Below are 27,273 nucleotides of genomic sequence, written 5' to 3'. Positions count from 1 at the left end.
TTAACATTTTTAGACTTTACCCTTCATTGCTCAAAGCAGAACACTATCAGTCAAGTACACAGAGGTGCAATTATGTAAGAGTTGTAGCATCTCGTGCAACTTTTTACTTGTCCTACTCACATTTTCAGCTTGTCCTACTCACTATTTTCTATTGTGCCTGCAAAACCAATCAATATAGCTGTGAAGACCTATAGAACCAATTGTATTTTATGCTTTCACACAACTGTTTCCCAAGTCACAAACACGGAGCTCCATAATTCTGTAGTCAGACTGAAAAATACAGCACCTCTAAATCTATCATGGTGTTATCCAAGTGGCTGAAACTGCATGATAAAAGTAATACTTATTATGGCTGTTTTAGAATTGAAATTGACTCCTTGAACAGGAACATCTTCAGTGTCAGAGAGATTTCTGTGACTTCAACCTGAATAAGAGCTGAAGAACATACTGGAATTCTGTCTGTATGGGATTAAGATCTGACAAGGCAGACTTCATGCACAAAGAAAGCTTCTAACTCATCTCTGTCTTGCTGTCCATAAAGATTGATATATTCCCTTGATGCTGTTGATTATTCAATATATAATACAGTTTTGCAGTGGTAGCAATTCTGTCTTAGTAGTAGATTATCAGGTATTTGTACAGCAGATGTATTTCAAGATCACTTTCATAAGGCTCAGAAGAAACTTCGATGAAAGCTACAGCAACCAGTTTGAGTTTTACACAAGATAAGTGTTTTGAAATCTATTACCAAGATTTTAGGTCATAAAACAGATTTTAATGTAAACCAGAAATCTCCCTTGATGCCTTATTAATGGAAAGACAGACACCAAATCACTCACAAACAGCAATCTTAAGAAACAACCTAATGAAAGCCCTATTCCAGAAATTACACTACCACCAAGAAAAAATGCCCAGTGTTTTTCTGAAATGGCTGAAGGACAGCAGGAGGATTCTTACTATTAGTGCTAGTCCACAAACATCTACAGTATGGACAAACATTTTCTATTATAATACTGAAATCTTCTAGCTCTCCCTGCAGTATCCAAGATGCGAGGACTTCTGCTCTGCCTTCCCTTCATGATAGGCAGCTGGGAATACTACCTCACCCACAGACAGGTTTCAGAAAGAACCTGTTAAAAATAATCTCAGAGATCTGCTTACTACAACCAAAATAAGAGAGCTCTGCATCTCAAGGGGAATATGACCATCAGCAAGGCAGGTTGATAGTAGCAGCTTTTAGAAGTCCAAAGTATAGTCCTCTGTAGTTCCAAGAATCATAAGGATCTAATTCCTCTATAGAAGAAACAATATACACACACAGAGTGGGTAAAGACATCAAATCTCTTCAACTGAGGGATGAGGGAAAGAAAAAATGCTGAAGTCTTGACTGTGCCTGTAACAGTCTATGTACTATGTACATAGTACAAATGTACTATGAAAACACCAACTCTCAACACCACCACTGATTCTCACAAATCAGAACTCACACGGATTTTTCTTTAGTTTTATTTGCATAAAAGGAACATTTGTAAATTGATATTTGGCCGGAATAGCATATCAGAGGGAACCTCATCTACGTAAACTTGTATTTTACTTTGTAATTGGAATACTAGCCAGTAGAGGGGGCACAAGTTAACAAAAGCTATCCTCATGAGGTGATTTGAGTAACAAGATAAACCTGAGGCATGCTCTGTTTGCATACCATCTCAAAACTGTATACCTAAAACCGCTAAATGTAATTGCGTAAGTATAAATAAGAAGTAATCATTAACTGAACTCTAATTTCTTAATCTAATTCTGTTTAATCCAACAGTTGGTTCATGGTTTTATGGCACCAGGGCAGCACATACTATATCATTCCACTTCTCCATTTTGCTGCCAATTGCCCATCTTTTGGAAGGCTCAGCCACAAACATTCATTTTGTCTTTTGGAGAAAACCTTGAAAACAGAGTTTTAATAAAGTCTGCTAGAATTTATCAAGATCTGAACTCATGCTTCCAGTAACCCACCATCTTTCTCCCTAAAGAAATGGAAAATGCTGTTCAAGCAGTAATGATTTCCCCTGCACTCATTCACTGTGAAAGTCAATGTATCAACAGCAGTCATTTCACAGTAATGATGGCTACCAAGAGAGATCTTTCCTCCATGAGAAGAGATTACAGAACCTGAATTCAGCTACGTACAGCTGCCCTTCTCTATAGACTACAGCAAGGTTATTATAGGCAAACTAATTCTCCATGTTCTAGAGAATTCTTTAGTTAACTACATTACAAATACTTAAGAGTTACTACAACACCCAAGACACGCACCAATCACAGTTTCTTATGTGGAATATCTATGAAGGATTACGAGATAGTTACGTGGTTTTTGCTTCATCCCTTACTGGCACTACAGATTAGCAGTAGACGGAAATTTTTCCACACCTAGTTAGGACATTTAGTGGTATGAAGCTTTCTGTATTTCAGGCAACTAGAACAAATCAGTTGCACATTTAAACAAAAAAAAACAAAAACAAAAACAAAAACAAAAACAAAAAAACAAACAAACAAAAAAAAACAAAACAAAAAAAAAAAAAAAAAAAAACAAAAAAAAACCAACCAGTTAGCAAAAAGTTTTCGAAGCAGAACAAAGCTGTAACAGCAGACTTTTTCTAAAGTTGAACCAGAGATCAAATTCCTCAGCACATCAGTTACAGAAAATAAGAATGAAGGGATAATTCTTGAAACAACCATTATTTCCATAACACAAGTTACCTAAGTTCCATTTATGACAAGAAAATTTAAGGTAGTTGGGAAAATAAATTGGATTAAAAAAATTAATTTGCTTCTTGGTATTTCGGTCCTAAGCATTATTTTCAAAAATCTTCAAAAAAAATAACTATTTATGGCTTCAATTAACTACTGATCCGCCAAACATATGCCATCTTACACTAGCCATGCCCAGTCTGAGAGCTGTAATAAAAATCAAAGCTCCAGTTAGATATCACTTCTACAATTAGAAATACTACAGAGACAAAACATCTGAACTGCACAAGAAAAAAGACAAACCCATTTTCAAAAATAAAAGTCACAGAAATATATTTAACCATATCAGCTGTTAGCTTTGCTTGAGCTTGCAAGTGTGTGTTGTATAGGCAATGATTTCATTGCCTATCCATCTTGAAACATGTAACAAAAAAATTCTGTGCTTAATATCATTTTTATAGATGTTCATAACTTTACACATTCTGGGTTTCCAAGTCTGGCACTGAATGTACTGCTTAAAGACTATTTAATTGTGCAACTTCAGTCATTTTGGAATTCTCTCAAAAAGTCTGTGCCAAGAACAAAACCAAAACTAACAGCAAAAAAAAACCAAAAAAGGCAACTCAAAGCAGTCTGAAAAGGAGATTCAATGCAAGAACTGATCATTTGGAATACAAAATCTCCATATCAAATAGTGCACATGTGAAGACAGAAGGCATATGTCAAGGGAACAGTTTAAGACTCTGTTCATGTTGAACAATGATGAATATGTGGTAGAATTTACTTAGACATCAAGCTTAAAGCCTCAAGATACCCTGATGTCTTCATGTGCCTAAATCACAGAAGTCCCAACATTACTAAGTCAGAATTTCAAAAATTACAGTTTAGTATACAGGTTTGTCCTGTTTCTTTCATTTAAGAACAGATTTGAGTTTTAAATATCATATTAAATAAGTGATAACTGCTTGATTAACTTCTAAGTGCTCCAATTTAGATAAGGTCCTTGCTAAGTTTCAAAAACAATTCAGTCCTATCTTTCACAATTATGTGACAATCTCAAAAAAAAAAAAGAGGGAAAACATACATAGAACATATTTCATATATTAAAAAAAAAAGCCACCAACATTTGGAACATTTAAGTACTTACATGACAGATATATGTTAATCTCGCAAAGGAAAGAACTTCAGCTCTCTCCAATTAAATTAATTGAACTACATAAGCAGCAAAAGCAACTGTGATCACAACTTAACCTTATTTTTAATGTAATAGAAATTGTCAGTTAAAGAAAAAGATGCACTTTATCAGTTAGTTACAGATTAGTAACTGAATCACTATTTCAATCATCTGAAATTGGATTAATTGACCAACAAATCCTTGCAGTTTTCAAAGTTATCTGAGTGAATATAGTAGATGCAAGCTGCTAAAAACAGGTTATATTTGAGCTTTATAAACTTTTTTTTAAAAAGATAAAATAATCAACCATACCAAACATAACTTTGAAGTCCAAAGACTCTGCGTTTCTGATGATTTTGGTCATATTTCCTAAAAATATTTCTGAACATTTTATTCCAAATATAACTGACCTTGTCAAGTCTTGGATCAAGTCCCTAATTACAGCTGCCTTTCTGCTTCACAGCAATGACTTTACATAGCTGGTCCTGGCTCAGTCAGTGCAGTTCACAGTGCTAAACCAGGTCTGTTCTCCATATACTGGAGAAAGGTAATGCGTCCTACAGTTGTCAGCGCACTGAGTAGGGAAAACACACAAAACCCAACCAGAACAAAAAACAAAACAAAACAAAAAAAAAACAAAACCACCAAAACCAAAACACACTCAACCAAAATACACACCACCAATTGGAAAAGACAGTTCTGTACAAAAATCTCCACACCTTCTTGGGGGATTAACAATCCAGAGGACTGACAAACTGACTGAAAGTAGTTTATTGACCTACAAACACAGGGCAACTCTTCTGAGTAACTTTCCTGACTCCCTCACAATTCCCTCCTTGAGGGAATCACCAATACAGCAGGAACAACTTAGCTGTTTTAGAACAAATTCTGAACCAACAGAGTTCACAATCCAGCTTATTAATCATTACTTGATCCCTCACTGATTTATTTTACTACATAAAGTCACGCTCACAACTTGAAGCAAGTTTGGCACAACTATGAACACATGAGAGGTTGTAAGTTCCAGAGCAGAAGAGGCATCTAAGTTGAAGATGTCTTACAACAGACACATACAATCAAGTTGGCATTCTGGGATTCAAAGCAGGGATGGGTAGAACTGTTGGAGAAAGAGATGGCCACTTTTCACTCGTTCTGTATACAGAGCATTAAAATAGAACATCAGTGCCCTAAATTGATTCCGATGATAATTACTCTGAATTTGTTCAATCTAGCTCAACAAAATGCATAGTGTATTCAGATAATATATTGTAAAACACTACTCATGGCTAGGCTTCGCAAACGAATATTTGGGAAGCAAAACATTACTACTGAATGAAAGATTAAGACCCTGCTCTCCACAGGCAGTAGCAGTTACACGTAGATGGGAAAAAAAAAAACAACAAACGTAAATTAAGGGAAATGGGAGTGGCTACACTGAGCAGATGGTTTTTCAGATGAAAGTTTCCTTGCCAAGTCAACAAGACATTAAACATTACTTTCAATTTGTATGTCACTGAATCACTGTCAAAATCCCATACTAAAGACCTCATCTGCACTGAGGTTCCTGCTAGATCAGTCTTCTAAAAGACCTCTGAAGTTCAAAGCACAGAACTAAATTACACATAATAAACACTTATTTGCTATTTTAGTTACCTACCACTGCAATACTGCAAGATCCACACTGACCACCCATGTTAGAATAACTAGAGTAGGATTAGATTTTGACAAGTTCTCTTATCCTCTCATACAACCAGAAATCTTATCTACTCAGCGTCCAATAACAATCATTCAAGGTTCCTGAGAAGGTTAGTACTATATCTTGCAGCTAGCAACTTCTTACCTGCATATTTTAACTTAACTGTAAGCACTAACTTAATTTCCCCACTGGAAAATTCAGGTTTCAATCTGTACTGGACTATAGATTCACGCAAGCTAGGGCAAATCAATTAACTTAGGCAGAGACACTATCTCTAGAATGAAAACAACAGGTGCTTAGATAAGATACCTGATTTCTCAATAATGTATGACAAATTGCCAATACATTTTTGAAAAATCTAGTCCATTGGGGCCAACTTGATGGTATTGGAGTGATTAAATAAATCCCTTCTATCTTTTTTGTAAAATACACTGGCAATCCGGAAAACTTGAAATCCTGCTTGCTGTTAATATTCAGAATTACAAGAGTAAAAATATACTGATACATAGAAAATACTTCACAAACGTGATATCCTTTCTAGACATGACAGAAATACTACAGAATCATCAGAAATCTTACCGCTCACAGGCTAGTTCACCTTAAAAAAAAAAAAGTCAAGTATCTTTTAACATATATGAAATATCCTACATACACATAAAACCATTACCTCCTAATGCGGCATTCATTTTTCCTTCAATGAAACTGGTCTAAACTTTGGAAAATTAAAATTAGCAACATAATCACACAATGAAAACTGGACATTTAATAAAGAGTTCTGCATTAGCTAAGATAAAATGCTCAAAAATTACATGAAATTCCAAGCTGTTACATAAACAAGTGAAAACAACCTGGAAAAAGGGCCAGACAATATGATGCTAAAAAACACAACAGGAAGTTGTGTCTTCACTAAGTCTTCAAGTGGGAGACACAGATATGAGAATATTCTGTGAACTAAAAGACTATGTTGTTAATGGTACAGAATATACTTGAAGAAAAAAGCAACAGCAAGCAAGCTCTCAAGACACACAACAGTTTCAACTGAGCCTCAGCTGAATTACAACTCAGACACATTCAAAAGTAATAGTTCTTCCCTTCAACTTTCAGAGATATGGACTGTCTACAACAGAAAACCAAGACTAAAAGTAACTATTTAGTAAGAAAAGTGAAAACAACCTTAAAGAAAATAAACAATGACAAATACTAGCAAAAACAAAACAACAAAAAAACCAACCACCTTGTATTTCACAAGATAATCAAACTCCTGGCTCATTATCCATGGGTATTTGTGCTGCCCCTCTGACAACTGGTTGTGATGAAATGCAAATACACTTCAGCTATAGGAGCACCCAAATAACAAAGGTTAGCATATCCAAGGAGTCTATAATGACCTGAAGCAAAAAGACTGTTCCAGAAAGTCGAGCCAAGAGATAAAATTTTGGTACTCTTAACTGTCCTCAGACTTCCTCTGATGACTTTTTAGTGAATCCAAGAATATCAGCCACAGACAGACATCTGTATCATCTGCTAAGCTCTGGCAGTGCAACTGTGCTCATCTGACACCCTAAAAATCAAAGCCACAATGAACACGTTAAAGCACTGCCCCTTCCAAATCACACTGAATCTTTAAGTGCTTAGTATTTAAAAGTGGTCAAAGCACATTTAGAACGTGAAGTACCCCACTTCTTTCTGCTAGTGGAACAGACTGATGAGATTGCTTTCACTTGAAAAAATAAAGTACTTTGTACAAGCTTGTTTTAAATTCTTTAAAAAAATACATTGGATTAGAACTAAAAATGTGATTTTCAGAACACTTATTATTGAGACTTTCAGTGAGTTTTGTTGTGCTAGCAAGGCTGAACCGCAAGCAGTTTCACCTCACAATGTGAAAACACACTTCAAGAGTGCCTGCTGTAGCTCTCATTCAAGGTGTTTATAAAACAAAACTATCTAAAAATTACAAAGATTCCAAGGGTGGACAAGATGGCACGTTTAAAGTTACGGCCTAAAAGGTATAAATTCAAACCAATATGCTTAATTTCATCATGCAGCAAGTGAGAATGGCTTTCACCTGCACTTCACATACAGCTCCTTGACATTAGCAGGCATATAGGTGTATGTTAAAACCATTTGTATTCCACAAAAGACTATGAGAAATCGTTTCTTATATATACTTCTGTCATGCTTAAGCTTGCTTTTTTGTTTACGACTCCCATTTGGTTTTGTTGGGGAATGGGAGAAAAAAAAAAAACCAGAACAGAACTACTCTAGAAGTGTAAACCTCTGCCTTTACCAACATGGGAAGTAAACTGCCCATGCAACTGTGCCAACATGACAAAGCAGGAAATGTTAACCTAAACTTTGGTTCCAAATCTGGAGGCAGACTCAACACAGGCCATTTCAGTGCAGGGTTTATGATCCCACAATGCCGAGACAAAAGCCATGCTCTAAGGACTTTTCAGAACAAGGAAATCCAGTAAAAATCCTCAAAAACCTATTGGGAAAATAAAATTGTTCAACAACTTAAAAGAAAACAGAACATCACTGCAAAAACATAATGCAGTCCATGTCAGGGGACAATATTTCACATGTGATTGTTGTGGGTTTTATAAGCTCAGAAGATCCTAGACATGGCTAAGCACACAAGCACGGAGTCAGCCTACAACGCATGACTTAAAGCTCTCTTGTGCCTACAAGGATGATTAGACTTGACCTCCTAGGTATGCTATTTACCTGTATTTGGAATACTGTAGTATTTAAGTCATCATGGCAAAGCATGCTGATCTCTACAGACCAATGTTAAGTTTTACTGTGTGAACACATCAGCAATTCTGCTACTGTAGCTATGAATGGGTCTAACTATATATTCAGAGAGAACTATAAAGTAGCAGTTAACTTAAGATTGTATTGTTTGATGGTCATATGTGGTATGAATAAAACACTTGGAAAAAACTTAAGGTGTTTAAAACAATGCCAACAATACAGAATACCTTCCAACTTCCAGATCAGAAATATCTCTTTCCAGCCCTCAGCATATTTTTAAGTTCCCAAAATACTCTTAATCAGTTGAATTCCATTTGGATTTTAGTTTGTCTCAATATTTCTTAGTTATGCTTCTGTTCATATGTGAAAAGCACTGCAGGAAAAAAAAAAAAAAAAAAAGGGCTTTCACCAAGACTGCACACAGCCTGGTAAGTCATCCAAACAGTGTTTCATGTATTACTCTAACTCCAGGCAGCACTGTGATTGAAAAATACTTATACTAAGTCCACTTGTATTACAGAAGCATTATGGTTGACTGTTCTGTTGCAAAACAACTAAGTTAGCATGTGTTTTTTTTTTTTTTTACATCAAATTTCTTTAAAAGTCAAACTGATCTCTAAGACAGTTTTACTATATCAATAATAATTACAATGCTGAAGAATATGTGCAAGATACTCTAAGGGAATAAAAAGCTCATAAAAAGCTTATGTTATTGAAAAACACTCTATCTGCCGTATTAAAACAAAATTTTACCCTGAAATAAAATGTCTAAAAATGCCTTGATGTATCAACTCAATCACTTTGAAATCCACTTAGATAAGTGTATTTTAGCCTCTCAAAGCTTATTCTGTGTAATACTGCTGAAAAAAAAATAGGAGACCTTCATTCCACAAATAACAACGAGCAAGGTGAAATACATGGGGTATGGGAAAATCAGAGCTTTAGCAATTTCGAACATCTGTCAGATTCTAGTTTCGTCAGTGCTGTGTTGGTCCTTTGCATGTGAATATCAAAACTGTATTGAAAAGTATATTTTACCTACCTTAGATTCAGTGCTTAATCTTCAAAATCTCACTACAAACTTCAAATAATTGAAGTACACTGACAGTTCATTTCAATCATTTGTTTACATTTTTACTATAACAGCAGCTACCTTTTCCATGTTTTCTGTTTCCACAGAAACACATCTATTAGTATTTAACCCTTCTATCAACGATTACAAACTGCACATTTACTTCACTCAAAACTATTTAGTTAAATTGTGACTATACATATACTGCTGAACAAACCATAGTTGTAAGGCTTAGTGTATTCCAAGAGGACAAAAAAAAAAAAATCTGCTAGTAAAAGGCTATGTATTTCAGACTACCTAAAACAATGGAGAAGCTTAACTGGAGAAAAATAAGAGAAGTCAATTAGCTAAGTGCAAACTGGGCTAATCAAGTACAACATTCTGTATGACAGTAAACAATTCCTGAAATTCATGTGTTTAAACTGCTTTCTTCCTGAAGACATCCAAATCCTGTATTTTTCCTAAGCTCTCCATAAAAATGCAGAAGGTGAGAAGGACCGCTATTTTTAGCGAAGGCTAAAAGCTGACACCCTATTTGAACATTCATTCTTCTGCTATCATAATCATCACAAAGCATACTATGGGGGGAAAAGCTATTATTGGATTCAAGCAGTATAATACTGAATTTATCAATCTCAAAGTGCTGCAAAAGTTAAAGGAACAGCCACTTTAAAATATGTGTACTTTCCAAAACCTTTTTGTCTTGACAAAAGTCTTCACAAAAACCTGGATCTACCAATTCTACCTAAGATAAAGTGTTTATAAAGTCATAACATAGCATCAGTAGTAGAAATAGCTTTTGAAAAAAATCTTCCAGGTCCTTAACAATCTAAATGTATTGACAGTGTCCCTTTAAGATCTAAATGCAAGATGCAGTGATCAGCTGACCACTTGATAACTCAGTCTTTGAGTAACTGAGTCAGTACTTATTTACTTAAGTAGTATGACAAACGCTCATAATAAAAATCCAAACATTAAAGTTGCAAGAAAATACGAAGCAGGAGATTTTCTTCAATTTCAGAATGACCGTTCAGCCATCACTCTTGTTCAGGATGTCAGCTGATGGAGAACTCTGGCCGACTTTGGAAGAAATCAAGTAAAGTGAGTCACACTGCCATTCAAACAAAAAGTTCATACTCAGCAGGGGGACAAAATATCATACTGCTAGATGACATAACCAGAGAATCCCATCAAGCTTGTATCATGTCTTGTCATTTGCATGTATAAGAAAAGTCAGTTTTACAATTCAACCATGTGAAACAAGTGGATCTTGGTAAATATCTTAGAAGCTTGTCAGTACACTAAAATACAAGAAAGTCAGTCAAAAGATCTTAAGCCAGAAAGACTTCCCACAAAAAAAAAAAAGGCGCTTAATAAAAGTTTGGATTTATTATGTCACATAATACCACACCTAAGAGAGTCTAAATTGTTGCTTTTTTGTAAAATTATCTCCTCCCACTCTAAGATAATCATTCGTCAAACATCTGCCTGCTATATTTTAGTTAACCACTATTTTGTGATCTTAATATTTGCGGGTGCTTTAAAAAAAGAGAATCAGCACTTGATGTTCTGAGTGAAAACTACTTCAAATTCAAGTGAACATTCTGATCACTTATTTTCCTGAATTTTTAAGTTTCTCAGACTATGGTTAAGTACCCATTCATCTGGAGCCAATTTCAGGTAGCAGACACGAACAACAGGAAGACAGGATAAAAAGACATAGTGCTCAAAGACCAATGTGACAGGACAGTTAACTGCCCTGGATCTCACCCTGCAAATGCTGGAGGACCAATTAAGTGCTCCAGAATCATATCTGATTTATCTAAAAAAAAAAAAAAAATGCTACTTTGATTAGAACAGCCAAAATGGGAACCTGTGACTTCAGCAGCAGATGACCTGGCACTTGCAATATATTCATCTATTTTTGCAGACACTAAAAAGAGTTAGGATTTCTATTTAGTCACCTGACTGCACATGTGAACACCTCTTCAACAGCCAGCTCCACATATGGAATGGAGCAAAAAACATGCATAAGCACGGGTGAGTTCAAGCCCAGAGATACTTATAACCAAAACAGATAAAAGTCATCGCTTCATAGAAAAAAGGGAATATTGCAGTAGTGAACACTACCTGTGAGTTAAAACAATCATGACAACTCAACTGCCCACTTGATTGAGTAGCTGAGCACAACTGGTTCACTTAGAGCAAATTATTTGATGTGAATTAGAATAATTACCAGTAGCAACGGGAAAGAGTAAGTATTCTGTGTATGTGCCTACAGTGGTTAACTGTTCAAAAAGATTCGTGTAGTTCATATAACTAAACAAAAAACATCAAAATACAGGGAAGATTACACACAGATGTATGAGGACATCAGATGGTAATAGGAAAAATATAACCATGTGTGGAGCTACCACTTTTTTTTTAATTTTATCACTGAATTGGGATTTTAAAAATGTTTAGGCTCACTTGATCATCTAGTGGCAAAGCATTACAATGCAGCATGACAAATTTCCTTCCCAAACAAACGTGGCATGTTATCACACAGACTCTGCATAGACTGGAAAGGGGAGGGGAAGAAAGGGACTTATGTTCACAACCACATTTCCATGTTAAATACCAAGAGCAGTAACTAATCCTCAGATAGTGAAGGAAGCATTACATGAGAATAACAACCAAAAAGGGCAGATTCGAGTTAGTACATCCCATGTGAAAAATACATGTTCTACTTTGCCCAACACTAATAACATCCTTCAAGTGAAACAAATCCAGGCTTTGATCCAGCGCCAGAAAGAACTCTGTACACTTCCTAATGCACACATTTAACCTCCAGTTTCTGTCTTTTAGCAACTCATATTGATGAGCAAAAGAATGTTGGCCCACCCCAAACAGAAGTCCTGCTTAAAAGGGATAGTCACATTAGAGGTATTTAAAAAGCACAACTTCTCAAGGCTCTGGTACAACAGGCAGGTTTATAGAGATACAGGTATGCAGAGAAATGCTGTGGTAGACTCACTGGAAAAAAATGGTTTTCAAAAAGTCGTGCTCCTTCTAGTACTTTTGGACATGCAGTGTTATTACAAAAATGGCTCATCTCCCAAACTGTAATTACTTAATTGATTATACAGCACTGTATAGAGAAAGCAAAGTTCTCATAACCTTATCAGGCTCCCTAGCTAAGGTACTGAACATAGACTTGATACAAAAAAAAAAAAGTTACAGTTGAACTGAGAATGTCAGCTTCGAGGTTATGTCACAGCTTAAAAACTGAGGAATAACTGAATTTAAAAAAAGTTGGGTACCAAACTATGATCACTGACTATTTCTTCAAGCTATTTGAGCTCTGCTTATTTTTGAAGAAGTCCCCATATTGAGTACTTCATGAAGATGCCACTTCGTACAACTAGCTAATTGCTACCTCTGGGAAGTTTGTGTTATAAGATTTTTTCACCTATTAACAGTCAACCTACCTGCCCATAGTTGTCTATGCCAGTTACTAATCTATTTAAGTTTAATAAATCAAAAGCTGTCCTTAGGGACTGGCCAAGAGTCGTAAGTCCTTCAGCTTGAAGGTTCTTCAGTTCATTCATAAACGTTGCATGGTTTTCCTTCCAGCCAGCCTGTAAAGAGAAACATGAGAAGACTTATTCTGCAGATACACGTTTTACTTTCCTGTTAGGTTACAAAGTGCCTTCCACACTGCATACAGCTCACTACAAATGCTAATAAAACAGAAGTTACTTTATGTTTAATGCTGTCAAAAAAGCCCGAAAAGATGCACTCCTCTTAAACCTTAGAGTTCCTCACTTATCAAAGAGGCATTTTGTTCCACAGGACAAATTTCTGTGAAGTCACCGGTGCCAAAATCTTATAATTATTTACACCACCCTCCCAGAGCCCTTTTCAGATGGAAGTCAATTACACTGTGAAGTGACTTCCAACAGGTTCACCCTCCTCTGTCATGTGGACCCACCACCCTCTTCCCCCGCGCGGTGAGCCTCCCCCTCCCGACCCCAGAGGGGCGAGGGAAGTGCCGTCCCCTTCCGAGTCCGGGCCCTCCGGGCTGAAGTCGGTCCTTCCGCCAGCTCGCCCCTTCGCAGCCGAACTCTCCTTGGAGTTGCTGTCACTTCTCCCAACTTGGATAAATATCCCCCACAGTTCATTGCTGCTCGCACAGACCGCACAGGGGAAAGCGTCGGCCATGTTGATGTCAGCGCCGCCGCCGGAGCCCGTGTGTGCCGCGCTGCCCGGACCGCCGGCAGCTGGGCCGAGGCGGGCGGGGGGCGGCGAGGCCGGAAGGAGGCCGAGGAGGAGGGGGGTGAGCGGGGGTTACCTTGATAGCGTAGGGAGGCTCCTCGAAAGTGACCAGCATGTACCTGTCTCCCCTGCTGGCCGGGTCCCGGGCTCGGAGCTGCGGCACGGGGGACAAAGCAGAGGGTGAGCCAAGAGGCGGCGCCGCCGCCGGAGCCCCCCGGCTCAGCTCGGCCCGGCCCTCCCCTCCCTCCTTGCCCGCACACACACGCACTCGCCCGCTCTCTCCCCGCGCCCCCGGCCCAGGCAGCCCCCCGCTCCCTGCCGCCCCCTCCCCTCCCCACGCAGTCACTCTCGCTCTCTCTCTCTCGCCTCTTCTCGCAAGGCAGAGCCCGGTACCTTCATGAAAGTCTCTACAGCGCCTTTGGCTATGTCCAGATAGGTGGTGCCCAGATGGGTGCGCTGGTTCATGGAGGCGGACGTGTCTATCAGGAAGAGTAAGATGGGCATAGTGCGGAGGGGCCGGCGGCCGGGCGGCTACATGGACAGCGGGCGGGGGGCTGAAGGGAGAACCGTTGGGCGGGGTGGGGGGGAAAGGGGGAGAGAGAGAAGACGGGGGACGGGAGAGGAGTAAGTGGCTGTGAGTGCTGTGCACGGGGAAGGGCGCCTCCCCGCTGCCCCTCTGCCGAGGCGGGGGGGAAGGGGGGGCAGCCCTGCCTGCCCTGCCCTCCTTTGTGTGAGGGGCCTGCTCAGCCCAACACAGGCTGGTTTGTGAGGGAGAGGCGGATAGGGCTGCGCTGCTGGCTAACCTTCCCCCCACCACCACCTTCCTCCTCCTCCTCCACCGCCGCCCGCCCTCCCCTCCCCCTGTTGATGTTACTCAGAAGTTTCGGGCGGAGCAGCCGTAACCCCGCCGCCCCAGCACTTTCTCGCTCTGACTGAGGCGCTTCCTCACTCGCCGCCCGTTTTTAAGGCAGCCTGGGCAGGTCGGGCTCCGCCCTTCAAGGACACGTCCCTGTCCCACGTGACCGCCTGCTGGCCCCGCCATAGGGCAGCCGGTACCCGCCTCGTTAGCATATTCAAATCGGCGGGGCGGGGCGACTACGGCCGCCGGGGGAGCGGGCGGCGGGAGAGCGCAGGCGCAGCTGCAGGGGACGGGGGGGTGACGGGGTGGGGGGTGGCGGCCGGGCGGGGGACACGGGGCTAGGCGGGGGGCGCTGGCCCTCGGGGGGACGTTCTGCATGGGCGTTTCCATGGACAGTCTCCACGGGCATTCTCTATGGACACTCTCCAGGTGGCGGAAATATGGAGAGGCAGCGCGGACGGGAGGGACGGCGGGCTCTGCCGCCGCCGCCCCCCTGGCCGGGCTGTCCGAGGGCTGCGGGGTGGCGCGTCCCGCGGGGCAGCGCCCGGCCCGGCCGCTCGGGGAGGGCAGTGGCGCGGCCCCGCGGGAGTGCCGGGACGGGGCGGTGACTCCGGCGCTGGCAGCTTGTCCGCCGGGAGCGGGCGGGTGAGTCATGGGGGTGGGAGGGAAGGGGGCGGGCGCTGCCCCCGCCCCGTCTCCTGACGCCGCCTCTCTCCTTGAGACTGCGGGAAGATCTCAGGTTGCCCCCACAGCTGGTCCGTCCGGGGTGCCCTGTGCTGCGGCCAGGTGCCAGCGCAGCCTCTGAGGCCCGGGGGGTGGCCGGGCAGCCCCGCCGGTGCCGGGGGAGCGGGGGGCTCGCTCCTCAAGGGAACTTCGGCTCCTGGCAGACACCAAATGGGCCGCCTGTCGTACCCACTGGGTTTGGGATGTAGAAAACGATCCAGTAACATTTTGGTGATGAATTCCCAGAGACACGATCTGGCCTTTCACTCGATCCTTAAAGGGAAAAAAAAAATTGGCTAGCTTTAGTTGTGACCTTTTTCCCTACATACGGGCAGAGATTAACACTAAGGTTTCTTTCGTCCACGCTAAGGCACTCCAGATTTACTTCCTAGAAATAATACAACTGTTGAGTGTTTCCTACCAATTAATGATGAAGATCTGTGTTCTCAGTTCTTTGGCAATTTGTTGGACGTTGTTTTCCCAGCAATTGAGTCTGCAGTTTCTGCTTTCATAGTCTTGGAGCAGTAACTCCAGAGCCATTTCTTAGCATAATCTGTTCAGGAGATTGCTTTGTTTCCTATCCAACTGGTATTTTGGGTTTTTTCCTCCCGATCTAGCTGAAGTGCTCCCGCAGCCACTGCTCTAGAAGGTATGCAGCCACTGTGCTCCTGCCTTCTCCCAAGATAAAATTGGCAGCATTCTGGTTTGATTCATCTTGGTCTTACAGGCAAGATTTGTGTCTTGTTAGGCAAGAGCTGGTTTGGGCTTTTTTTTTTTTTTTAAGATTAATGAAAGATTTGCTTTTCTAGAAGAGAGAGGAATAGAATCACATTTCCGTTACAAATTGGTATGCATTCTTATGCCTTCAAGCAGCTTATTTTGGCTTTCCTGTTGGTGCTGCACCTGTGACCTCTGCCAGCCCTTCTTAGACTTTGGAGTGAAATCAAGGACACTTCCTTTCAGCCAGTTCACCATTCAAGGCCATTAAGGAATCTCTAGTCTGAAGGATCCTGTGAGAGCTGGGAAGGAATCTTTGGAGTCAATGCAGACCAAAATACAGCAACTGGATTTCTTTGGAAGTAACATCTTTTACTATGAGTGTTTCTCAGTGTGGATCCTGCTGGTGGTGGCCAAGCTCATGTGCACCCACTGGCTCTTGAGCTGCTTGTATCTTTCCAGCAGTTCAGTGTTAGAGCTCTAGCACTGGTGCTGGGTCCTATGACCTGCAGCAAGGCTGTTCTGGTGCAGGTTCTACTGTTTAATCTGAATTCCTGCTGTTAGAGGGTGCAAACCAACAGGTGCCACAGAGGCCACATTGCTGGGCTGCCCTGGAATCCAGCTGCTCACCAATCCCCATCAAACAGTAAAATATTTGAACTGTCCAAGAGGCTTGGTTCACAGTAATTTTCTCTCTACAGAGGTATTTTGGGACATCTTTTTTTCCCTCAACTCCCCACAGAAGGTGGCAGGTATCTTCTGCAGCTCCTAAGGTCAGCAAGATTGGCTGCTGGTAGTGTAGTAATTGTCTCCCTAAGGTGGTGGGATTCAAGTTATTAAGTAAAGGCTGCAGTGCTGCTTTTAACAAATTAGCCCTTGGGATTAGTAACTTCATTTGGGAGAAATGTTGACTGAGTGTATGATGTTGGCCTTTGATTGGCTTCCTTTTAATCTCTAGGATAGGTACATTCTTCAGGCATGCCACCTTCTCTCCTGTTTGTATGTTGTTGATGTTTCATTGATCATCCTTTTGCATGTCAAACATCATGCATCTTCTTGTAGAGCATCTGAAAAATGGGAAACTTCTAGAATGGTTCCTTCCCCAAAATGCTGGAAAAGAAGCATTTTAGAGTCCTTGCCATACCAAGAAAATGTCATAGTGAAAGGTAGTCTGGGCCATGAAGACTTTGCATAAATCCTGAAGGGTTGTTTGGAATTTTTAAGTTTTGTTGCCAGTAAATGAAGAGAGAGGAGGGGAAAAGCCATGTTAATTCATGATGGTAGAATTGGTCATAAACCAGCATGAATTCTGCATCATCTTTGAGTGTTGTAAGCTGTAGGCACGCTGCAACTTTCTCTGCCCAATACAAGAGGAAGGTGAGACCGAAGCAGCTGGCCCAACTCTACCCCTGGTCCCTCAGCCTTGGTGATTACCACTGATGGAGGAATCCTACAGACAGAACTTACACACAGTTACTATGGGATTTATACAAGGCAAACCACTTTACTGTACTTTTCCATATATGCTTGCTTCTTCTTGTTATCTTTGAGGCCATTTGGAACAGCCAGTCCTTCCCGCTCCTGTGCACCTTATATTAGATCCCTTACAGGACAGAATTAAGGCTGGGTGTGTGTTTTCTGTGGTACACATTAGTACTCTTCTGCGGGGAGCAGGGCAATTTGATTAATTTTGAGAGATTCTTTCAAAGACAGGTAATCAAGCCAAGCCTTAAGTGTGCCTCAGCCTCTTGATGTCAGAGTTATAATGGCTCGTACTGCCATTGGAGTTGCATTTATAATTTACTGCAAAGGAACAAAACCCAGTGATATTGGTTCTTATGCTCATTACTGGCAGAACTGACAGAGCTGAGCAGGGACACTGAGGCTGTCAGTGAAAACAGATGCATCTTTCTTTGGGTTTTTTTCCTTTTTGTTTTTGTTTGTTTATTTGTTTTTACATTTTAACATACAAAGTTTTACCCCATGGGTAGTCTAAATGAGCCGGTTCTATTTTTTCTGCTGAATCTAGATGAATTATTTCAGCACGATTCTGGCTGGAGGAATACTGTTACTGTCCTGATGATGAAAAAGATTCCAGCTACTTTCATACTGGTTTGTATTTCTTGTACATCCATGAGAAAGCATGAATAGCTATGTGTGTCTAAGACTACTCATCTTCTGATCTTTAGAATGGGTGTTGTTCATTTGGAGGCAAATGAGATAGCATTGAAAATGCAAATTTGACTTTACATTTGAACGCTAAGTCAATAAACCAGAAATCAAATATAAGTGTGAAAATATACCTGAAAAAACCCATCATATGAAAAACATTGAAGAGCATTTTTGGTATCATTTCTTGTTACTATGTTTTTCCTTACACAGCTTCTTCTCCAAGTCTATGTTTGTGAGACTTTTGTTGTATTATCACATAGTGTTAGCCTTATTTTGTCCTAAACTGCAGGCTTGAATGGAAGATGTTGTGCTAAAGACCTTCAAGCAGATCTGAGAAGTAAAATTTTCTAATTGGCTTTCTCCTCAGTATAGAGTATTTCCAGATCTTAGTCAGTCCAGGTTTTAATGACACACATGAATTTGTTAGAGCTTCCTTCAGAATGCAATTCTGTAGCCTTTTAGATTGTCATTATTAAACTTCTTTCCCCTGTTTAATGGTCTTATATTTTCCTTCTCATAATTTTATATTACTGTATATCATTAAAATATATATCTTTATACAGCATTCCAAGTTTCAATTTGTTTTCTTTTAATACTTGTGTCTTTTTTTAGTCTTCCTTTAGCCAAGTCCTGTGCATTGCTTTTTTTCTATAAATAAAATTTTTTTTGTCACTTGTCTTGCATATATGGCAGCTTATATTGTTGGGGGGTCTTGTTGTTGTCCTGTTGGGTTTTTTACTAGTTTCAGTTCGGCGGGTTTTGACCCAGTTTTTTTTCCTCTTCCTGAAATTGTTACCAAAGAGAAAGTGATTTAATCTTATAATTCAGGTAGCCTAGGGAAACATATAAAACTCATCCTAGACTGAGTAATTACTGAGAAGGCTGGGATCAGATAAGATGTAACCCCAAAATGTTTTTCAGAAAAGTGACCTTAAGATAACTGGATTCAGTTTTTTATGTATATTCTAGGACTTGAACTGAAGATGCCTATTTTTCCAAAATTTGCAGAGGCAGATGCCTTCCTTTGAAACTGTTCAGCACCTTTTAGAAGCCTGTACTTTGGCTTCCCTAGCACCAGAACACAGTGAAATTACATCCTTCTGCAGAATGATGACATCTGAAAGAAGTGGCATTCTGGCTTCTCTTCACCCATCTTCAAAGACTGTCTCTTTTCCCTTGTCCATCCATTGGGAAGCCCAGAGGATAGCCTTTGAAGCTTCCTAGGGATTTTTGTATTACCCACCACCCCTCCAGTCATCCAAATCCCTTGCTGTTTCCTGGCTTAGGATTTGGAACTGCAGTGAACAGCAGTGTACCGTCCAGGGGAAGAACAGTTAATGTGAAAATGCAAGGTGCATTGATATAATTTGTTTTCTAACTGGGCAAACTGAGCAAGGAGACTAAGTTCATAAGTATTTATGAAATACTCTGGTACTTTCAAAGAAAGTTATGGAAGTGCACAATAAGGTTATTTCAGAGGAAAATTTGATCTCTTCGAGATCTGTGACAGCAGAATCCAGTCCATTAATGATGGAGAGGTTGCAAGGCACCTGAATAGAAGACAAGGAGGCTTTTGTAATTAAATAAATAGTGTGTTTGATACACACTTTTCCTTTACTTTTACTGGTCTTAGATTGAAAGGTCTTCTGGACTATGTCTTCACATGCATTTAACAGGGTTTAGCAGAGCAGGTCCTCTCCTATTTGGTACTATGGGGAAATATTAAATCTAACATGGCAAAAACTACTTAAAACAAACTTTTCAAAATTACAGTTCCAATAAGGGGGTACATATGAGAATTCAAATAGATGTACAGTTCTTATTTATCCTTCCTGATGTGTTACATTGCTCCTTGCACTTGAGTTAGGGTTCTGGTCAAGAATAAAAACCTGTCTCAGCTCTGAGCCTTTAAGTTTATTCTGTCTCTTGAGGATCTCAGCTGTTGTGTCAAGACCCAAAGGGAGCAGAAAACACTTCTAGAATACAAAAGCTAAGATATTTTATCTGCTCTTCTGTTTTTCCTTCCCATCCTCCCCTTCCTCCGCTTCCTTCTTTCCTCTTATTTTCCATCCTTGAGATGCTGGTAGCAGCAGACAGCAGCAGTCCATTTGATTACTGGTAACACCAGAGTACCCAGGGTAATCTGGGTACAGACTTCACAGCTTCCCGCCAGCCACCTCCTGGCCTTGAACACAGGAGGAGTCTTCTGCATTCACTAAAACAAGTCTGAAGAGACCTTTGCTTGTTATGCCAGGGGGAAAAAATAAATCCTCTCTTGCTAGGATGGCCAGACATATCATTATGTCTACCCGAAAGTTTGAGAGCCACCATGTGTAGCAGTCTGCCCTGGCTTTGTTTAGCTCTTCTCGTAGCCTTGGTTAAAAGCTCCTTCGTATGTGGTAAGGGGTTAATGCATCCTCCACACAAATACCTGTAACAATGTTGCCAGGCAGGCTTTCCTCAAGGTGACAGGAATTTTTAGACTCTTCCCCCGCAACACCACTTTTAAACAGTCATTCCAATGGTTGTGACATCCCTCACAGGGAAGCTTTCCTGGGGCATTGCTGCCCTGCCTGTACCTGCTGACCTGAGCAATCCCCTCCCTGTCACTGTTCCAGCGATTGCTGTTGTTCATTCCTCCAAGCATTCCTTCTTGCCTTCACTACCAAGTTTCATTAGCCCTGGAAATCATATCCTTCTCGAAGTGCTGGACCCTCCCGCGCATTTCATAGCTTAGCAACGTAACTCCATTACCATGGATCCCAGGCACAAGCATGCAGAATTTATCTAACTAATCAAGCAGCTAAGGGACACCAGTTTCAGCTACAGTCAGCTTGGATTATAAAGCACTTGCAGCTAAAAGATAGCCTACAAGCACTTCCCAGAAAGGCAAAGCAATGAGGTAGTTTGTTTTGGTGCTTGGGGTTTTTTTTTAATGGCAAATGTAATGCCTATAGTCTTGGTAAACAAGAGGACAGAAATATTCATTCATCCCTAAGTTGCTTCCCCCTGAGGTATCACACCTGTGTGTGGTATTTGAGAGCTGGAAGTTCTTTGTTTAAAATATTGCCACACTGTAGAAGTTCATTATCATTATGTCATTAATGTCATTAAATGTCATTATTATGCCTTGCCATCTTTTGCCCAAAATCAAACTGCACTCTGAAAGAAAGATGCACTCAGTTGCTCCCTGCAAAGCAGCTGGAATGACTGATGTGGAATGAAATACAGATCAGTTGGTCCATCTTTTTCCACTTAGCAGTTAATAAAAACTTATCAAATCTCAACTAGTAGCTGATTGGAAACCTCTACAAAAGCCATCTATAAAGCAGAGACATAAGTCTTCTAGAATAAAATAAACTTGATAAAGCCTCTTTCATCCAGGGAAGAAATCTATTCTTCTGTATTCCATGACTTCAAGCACCTATGGCAAGGTGCTTGGGACTGTTTCCTGAATATATTATTCAAAAGATGCGGTTAAAATTAAGTGAAAGGATTTTTTTTCCACTGTAATGTACACTCTGAAACCTTGATGTAAGGCCTAGTTGTCATAGAAAACTTGAATGGGTGCCACAGCAGGAAAATCTGTCTTGCACCAATTTGCAGAGAAATAGTGTCTTTCCACCTGAAGTCTGGAAACATGAGGGCCTTGCCCTCCACACCAAATTTCACGAGTTCGTGGTGCGCTGCTGGGAGCTCGGTGAACTACCATCAGACCTTCGTGATGCTGTCATCATCACTTTGTATAAGAAGAAAGGTATTAAATCTGACTGCTCAAACTACCGTGGTATTACTCTGCTCTCCATTGCTGGCAAAATCCTGGCAAGAATACTCTTGAACAGACTAATACCCACTATAGCAGAAGGGATCCTACCTGAAAGTCAGTGTGGTTTCAGAGCCAACAGAAGCACCACAGACATGGTATTTGTTCTCAGACAACTGCAAGAGAAGTGTAGGGAACAGAACAAAGGTCTGTATGTAACCTTTGTGGATCTCACCAAGGCTTTTGATACTGTGAGCAGAAAAGGTCTGTGGCAGATTTTGGAATGTTTAGGTTGTCCCCCCAAGTTCCTTAAAATGATTATCTCACTCCATGAGGATCAGCACGGACAAGTCAGGTATGGCAACACACTTTCTGAGCCCTTTTTAATTAAGAATGGTGTAAAACAAGGCTGCGTTCTCGCTCCTACCTTATTCACAATCTTTTTTAGCATGATGCTCCAAAGGGCCACAGCAGACCTCGTTGATCAGGACGGTATCTACATTCGATATCGTACTGATGGAAGCCTGTTCAATCTAAGGCGTCTGAAGGCCCACACCAAGACCCTAAACCATCTTGTCCGGGAGCTGCTATATGCTGATGACGCCGCCCTTGTTGCCCACACAGAAGCAGCTCTGCAACGTTTAACATCCTGCTTTGCAGATGCTGCTGAGCTCTTTGGGCTGGAAGTCAGCCTAAAGAAGACAGAAGTTCTCCATCAACCTGCACCTCAGGAAGTCTTCCATCATCCCCATATCACCATTGGCGAATCAGAGCTCAAATCAGTCCAGCAGTTTAATTACCTAGGTAGCCTCATCTCCTCGGATGGCAAGATTGACAGGGAGATAGACAACAGGTTGGCAAAGGCATACAGTGCTTTCGGAAAACTCCACAAAAGAGTATGGCGTAATAAACACTTGAAGAAAAGCACAAAGATCAGTGTTTACAAAGCCATAGTGTTGTCTACTCTCTTGTATGGTTCCGAATCATGGGTCCTCTACCGCCACCACCTGCGTCTCCTAGAACGCTTCCATCAATGCTGCCTCCGTACAATCTTAAACATCCACTGGTCAGATTATGTGACCAATACATCTGTTCTTGAGCAAGCAGCAGTCACAAGTGTAGAGGCCATGCTGATGAGAACACAGCTGCGATGGGCAGGGCACGTCTCCAGGATGAAGGACCACCGCCTCCCTAAGATCTTGCTCTATGGTGAACTTGCCACTGGCTGCCGCAAGAGAGGAGCCCCGAAGAAAAGATACAAGGACTCCCTGAAACAACATCTCAGCCTTGGCCATATTGATCACCATAATTGGTCCACTCTGGCCTCAAATCGGGAGGCCTGGAGACACAACATCTATAACGCTGCGGAAGCCTTTGAGAACACACGCAGGATCACTCTCGAGGAGAAAAGGCAACGCAGGAAGAACCGTGTCTTGCGGAATACACCATCTAAGGAGTCTTTCTGTTGTGCCTTTTGCAACCGGATATGTCTGTCACGTATTGGCCTCATAAGTCACCAACGTGCCTGTAACAAATGTGGATAAAGCCTTCCCAAATCTTCGTTCGCGAAGCCCAGCCATGATGAGTGTCTTGTTTTAGAAATACTTCAAATGGGAAGGAAGGACAATTAAAACACAGCTTTGAAAGTCACAAAAGGATAATTCTTACTGAGTTGAGATTACAAAAGCATTTATCATTAGGAAAATTTTAGAATTGACTTGAGACCAGCTTATAACAAACCCTGAATTACAAGTGTAACCTTTTTTCATAACAACAGTCTTCACCAACCAGTTCTGTTTTGGTCGGTGATGAGTTGTTTTGTTGTTGGAGATGGCTGTCAATGTCATGATGTTGCAATCAGAAAGCCTTGAATGTTTCAGGATCAGTTCTAATATTTTCCTGTTGGTAAGCCATTTTTAAGGCAACGTACCATTTATGGTTATTTTCCAAACGTGGGTCCAAAGCAAAAACTCCAAGAAATCCCATCCCATAATTCAGGTTGACACTAAGTGTATGCTTTTCCAGGTTTGGCAGAGTGTGTGTGTACACTGGTTGTATGATAAATGTAACATTTGCTCTGAGTTTATCCTGTTCTTTCCCTCCTTTAAAATATTTCTATTTTCTATTATTCTTTTTTCCTAGGACCTTGGCCCTGTGTGCATTCCTGTTCACTGGTTTAGGTGAGTTCTGAATACAGCTAAGAGTGATTTATATAACTGGGGTCTCAAAGGAAGATAAAATTTAACAATCCAAAGGAGACAACCTTCCCCCCAGGCTTTTAACTATTGTATCCGTTCCATTACCTTTCAAGGTATTGCAGGGGTTTTTTAATGTATTTTATTTTCTTTGATCAAATCTTATTTTTCTTCATGTCTTCCATTCCAGGTCCTCTTTATCTTCCCTTTCAGAAAAAGTTACAATATGTTTTTCTTGACATTTCTACTTAGTTATTCAGTATGGCTTTCTTCAGCTGTCCAAGGGAAAAAAGCCAAAACAACTCATTTACCCTGACAAGTGTTTTCACTCTTCATGTTTTCAGTGATTGGTGTGCTGTGTACTGGACTTCTGTAGCAGCTAATAAGTAACTCCTGATGCCAGACTAAATCCTGATTCCAAAGGCTAATAGATATCATTTGAGGTCTCGTAAGTAAATGACAGCCCTTTAACCCAATTATAGTCCAGTGCAGCATAATTGGACTCAATTGTGATCCTCTACCAACTGGCTACTACAGTTAACTTATGGGAAATGGGACAGTATTCCTTTTTCAAGGGGAATGAGAGTGTGTTATGCTTTATATTATACATTGTTTAGAATGTTCTAGCTTGTTTCCAACATAGCACAAATTTTCCCATTTCTGCATCTGCTTATTGTTTCCTAATTCCCGTTTTATTATACTGAAATTTATTACTTGTGTGCTAACATGTTTTACCAGTAGTTTTCACTGAGACATTTGAAGTTTACTTTTGTCACAGTATCCCTCTAATTACTACAGCCAATTTTGCTATAATGTCAATTACTTTGTGGAGTATGTAACTGTAATTGTGACCATTGTCTAAATCTGCTCCTTATTCTACTGCTAGCAATCCAGCAGGCCACTTCCACTAGCACCAAACTTTCCTGTAATTCTGACACTGTAGTGAATTCCTTCCCAACTGGCAATAAGAAGGTCTTACACAGCTCTTTCTCTGCTTGAATTCTCTGGTTTCTGGATTGTGAAATTATCCTCTGCATAATTCAAGAACCATTTCATGATCTATGTTTGGCAGAACTTGTTACCCAACAGATGTCCGAACAGTTAATGACCTCTGTAAGTACAGCCCTGTGATTTCTTGCTACTGATGGTCCAAGAATTTTAAATCTATTCTACTACAAGTCAGCACTAGGGCAGCATGTCACCTCTTATTAAAAAACAAAAGCATAAAATGTGTATAAATTTTCCTTTCAGAATTGTTATGCTTAGTCAGAAGTGGTATTTTCCCCCTCATTTTCTTTTGAATCTTTATGTTCATGAACGTGTGCATGCATTGCACACATGCACATAGCTCCATATCTTTCCTTAGCCAAAAACAAAGTACATGAATAAAACCCTGTGAAATTAATCAAAATATAGTTTCAAAGAAAAAGTACTTCCATTAATACAAGTCAGAACTGACATTGCCAGTGCTCAAGTTGGGGAAAGGGTAGATGTCTAAAAAAGTCCATGGTAACAAAGCCTCTTTGACTGTCACTTTTGCACATATGGCAAATATAGTCTTACAAGAGGATTGAAGGCACTGGAGTCATGTGTTCACAGTATGAAATCATGCTGCAGCTGCACAGCCTTTCCCTTTTTCCTCTTCTCCATTCAGATCAGGCCCATCCCTGCATAGGAAAGTTGTCCTAGTTTCTCTTCTGGTTTTTTTTCTCTCTCTTTTCGGTTATCAGCACCTGTGAGAGGAAAATTGTCAGGCAGGATTGTATCAAAGAATAGGTAAGAGAGTCCCTAACACCTGGCACTCATCTCCCAGAGGAGGGAGTCAAGGAGTTGAATGCTGATTGATATAGGTCCAGTCAGACATCCCTATGGAGATATTCTGCCAGCCAGGTGCTGAAATCCCTAGAATATAAATCTGCACAGTGAAGTGCTTGAGAGGATGGCTTGTACTTCACTGTGTACCACTGCGAAGGAGAGAAATTGGGCTGCCTGCTCCTCTAGCAGTCAGGGTCCTGGCAGCTGCCTGGGACCCTCACCATGTAGCTCCTGAAATGACGAAAAGTTTGTTACGTGTTCTTGGTACCTGCTCCCAGGATGGGAAGGAACCAAAACCCTGAAGAAAGACTCATCACTGGTACGGTGCAGAGGCCAGTGCTCTTGCATTGCTATGCAGAGCACTTAAAATTGAAGTATAAGCAGATTACTTGGCAGTTCTGGCATGCAACTCTTAGCAGTTTCTCAGATTGTATGTGGACATGGCTTGGAGGACAGCATGGAGCAGCGGTCATTTCCCCAAAAGTGATTTTACATCATCACTTTTGAATGAAGAAGAAAATGTAGTTCTGTGATACAAGCTGGGACACACTGTTTGGCCTCAGAATACAAAGAATGATCTCTGGTCTGTTTTATGAGCTAATAGAGCTGGAGCAGATACCAGAATTTCTTGCTACAGTTTTGGCCTTGGTCTCTGTAGCTTTAGTGAAAGGTTTCTTTTTCAGTTTGGTTTTTTGAGGGTTGTTTGTTTGTTTTAATGTGTTTAGGTATGTGCACACATGCATACCTACCCTTGTGACTTTTCAGATTTCCAACACTTATTCATTACAATTTGAGGATCTTTACATGTTCTTTACCTATCCTTTCTCTAATGTTTTCACACTTGAACACTTTGGGACATGTGGCCAATTCTTAGTGTTTCGTGTCATCGTTCACTGAAAATTAACTATTGCCCAAGTCCCCTCTTGTTACTGGGAACTGAACTAACACAGCAGACAAGTTCTTTTGACCTCAAGAGCATCACTTGGCCTGTTATGGAGTCTTTTGAGCACCTTTTTCTTATGACACTGATACCTGATTTAGAGCTTCTGTGTGAATATTGTCCTGTGCTCATATTTAGCATACAGTACAGAGGCTATTCTGGAGGCTAATGAAAACAACTAAGAATGTAACTTGGTTTTTTTTTCCTCTCACCAGTCAGTCCTAGATGGACTGACTCAGGGGCTTTCTTTGTTTTCCCATTTGGAGTTTCCTCATCCACTTGCAGAGGTACAAGATGTACATATGTCAGTTCCTTAGTCTTCACAGAGGATTTCTACTATCTTGTCAGATCATATTTTTATACAAGGAGGTCACTGAGCTACAGA

The 27,273-nt window shown here is 40.7% G+C and overlaps 2 protein-coding genes across 3 annotated transcripts in view; one reads left to right on the top strand and one right to left on the bottom strand.

The window, feature by feature from the left end:
• INTS6 (integrator complex subunit 6) overlaps positions 1-14,667 on the bottom strand; it is a 41,886-nt gene extending 27,219 nt beyond the window's left edge. Inside the window, exons 1-4 of one of the 2 annotated variants that reach the window (XM_032679087.1) lie at positions 14,579-14,667; positions 14,098-14,258; positions 13,781-13,858; positions 12,918-13,067 (exon numbers count right to left, since the gene is read on the bottom strand). In XM_032679087.1, the coding sequence (XP_032534978.1) occupies positions 12,918-13,067; positions 13,781-13,858; positions 14,098-14,208 (339 nt within the window). In that variant the 5' untranslated portion in view covers positions 14,209-14,258; positions 14,579-14,667. Of the gene's footprint in view, positions 1-12,917; positions 13,068-13,780; positions 13,859-14,097 lie in introns of both variants that reach the window. The other variant, XM_032679088.1, reaches the window with a different exon arrangement.
• Positions 14,668-14,962: 295 nt separating this feature from the next.
• Positions 14,963-27,273, top strand: part of WDFY2 (WD repeat and FYVE domain containing 2) — an 88,799-nt gene continuing 76,488 nt past the window's right edge. The window contains exons 1-2 of the mRNA XM_032679090.1: positions 14,963-14,992; positions 24,081-24,118. Of these exons, the coding sequence (XP_032534981.1) occupies positions 14,978-14,992; positions 24,081-24,118 (53 nt within the window). The 5' untranslated portion in view covers positions 14,963-14,977. The remainder of the gene's footprint in view (positions 14,993-24,080; positions 24,119-27,273) is intronic.

This window comes from Chiroxiphia lanceolata, chromosome 2 (genome assembly GCF_009829145.1).
Source record: "Chiroxiphia lanceolata isolate bChiLan1 chromosome 2, bChiLan1.pri, whole genome shotgun sequence".
NCBI classification, from domain to species: domain Eukaryota; kingdom Metazoa; phylum Chordata; class Aves; order Passeriformes; family Pipridae; genus Chiroxiphia; species Chiroxiphia lanceolata.
Note: the sequence above shows the minus strand (reverse complement) of the source record. Positions and strands in the feature narration are given on the sequence as shown.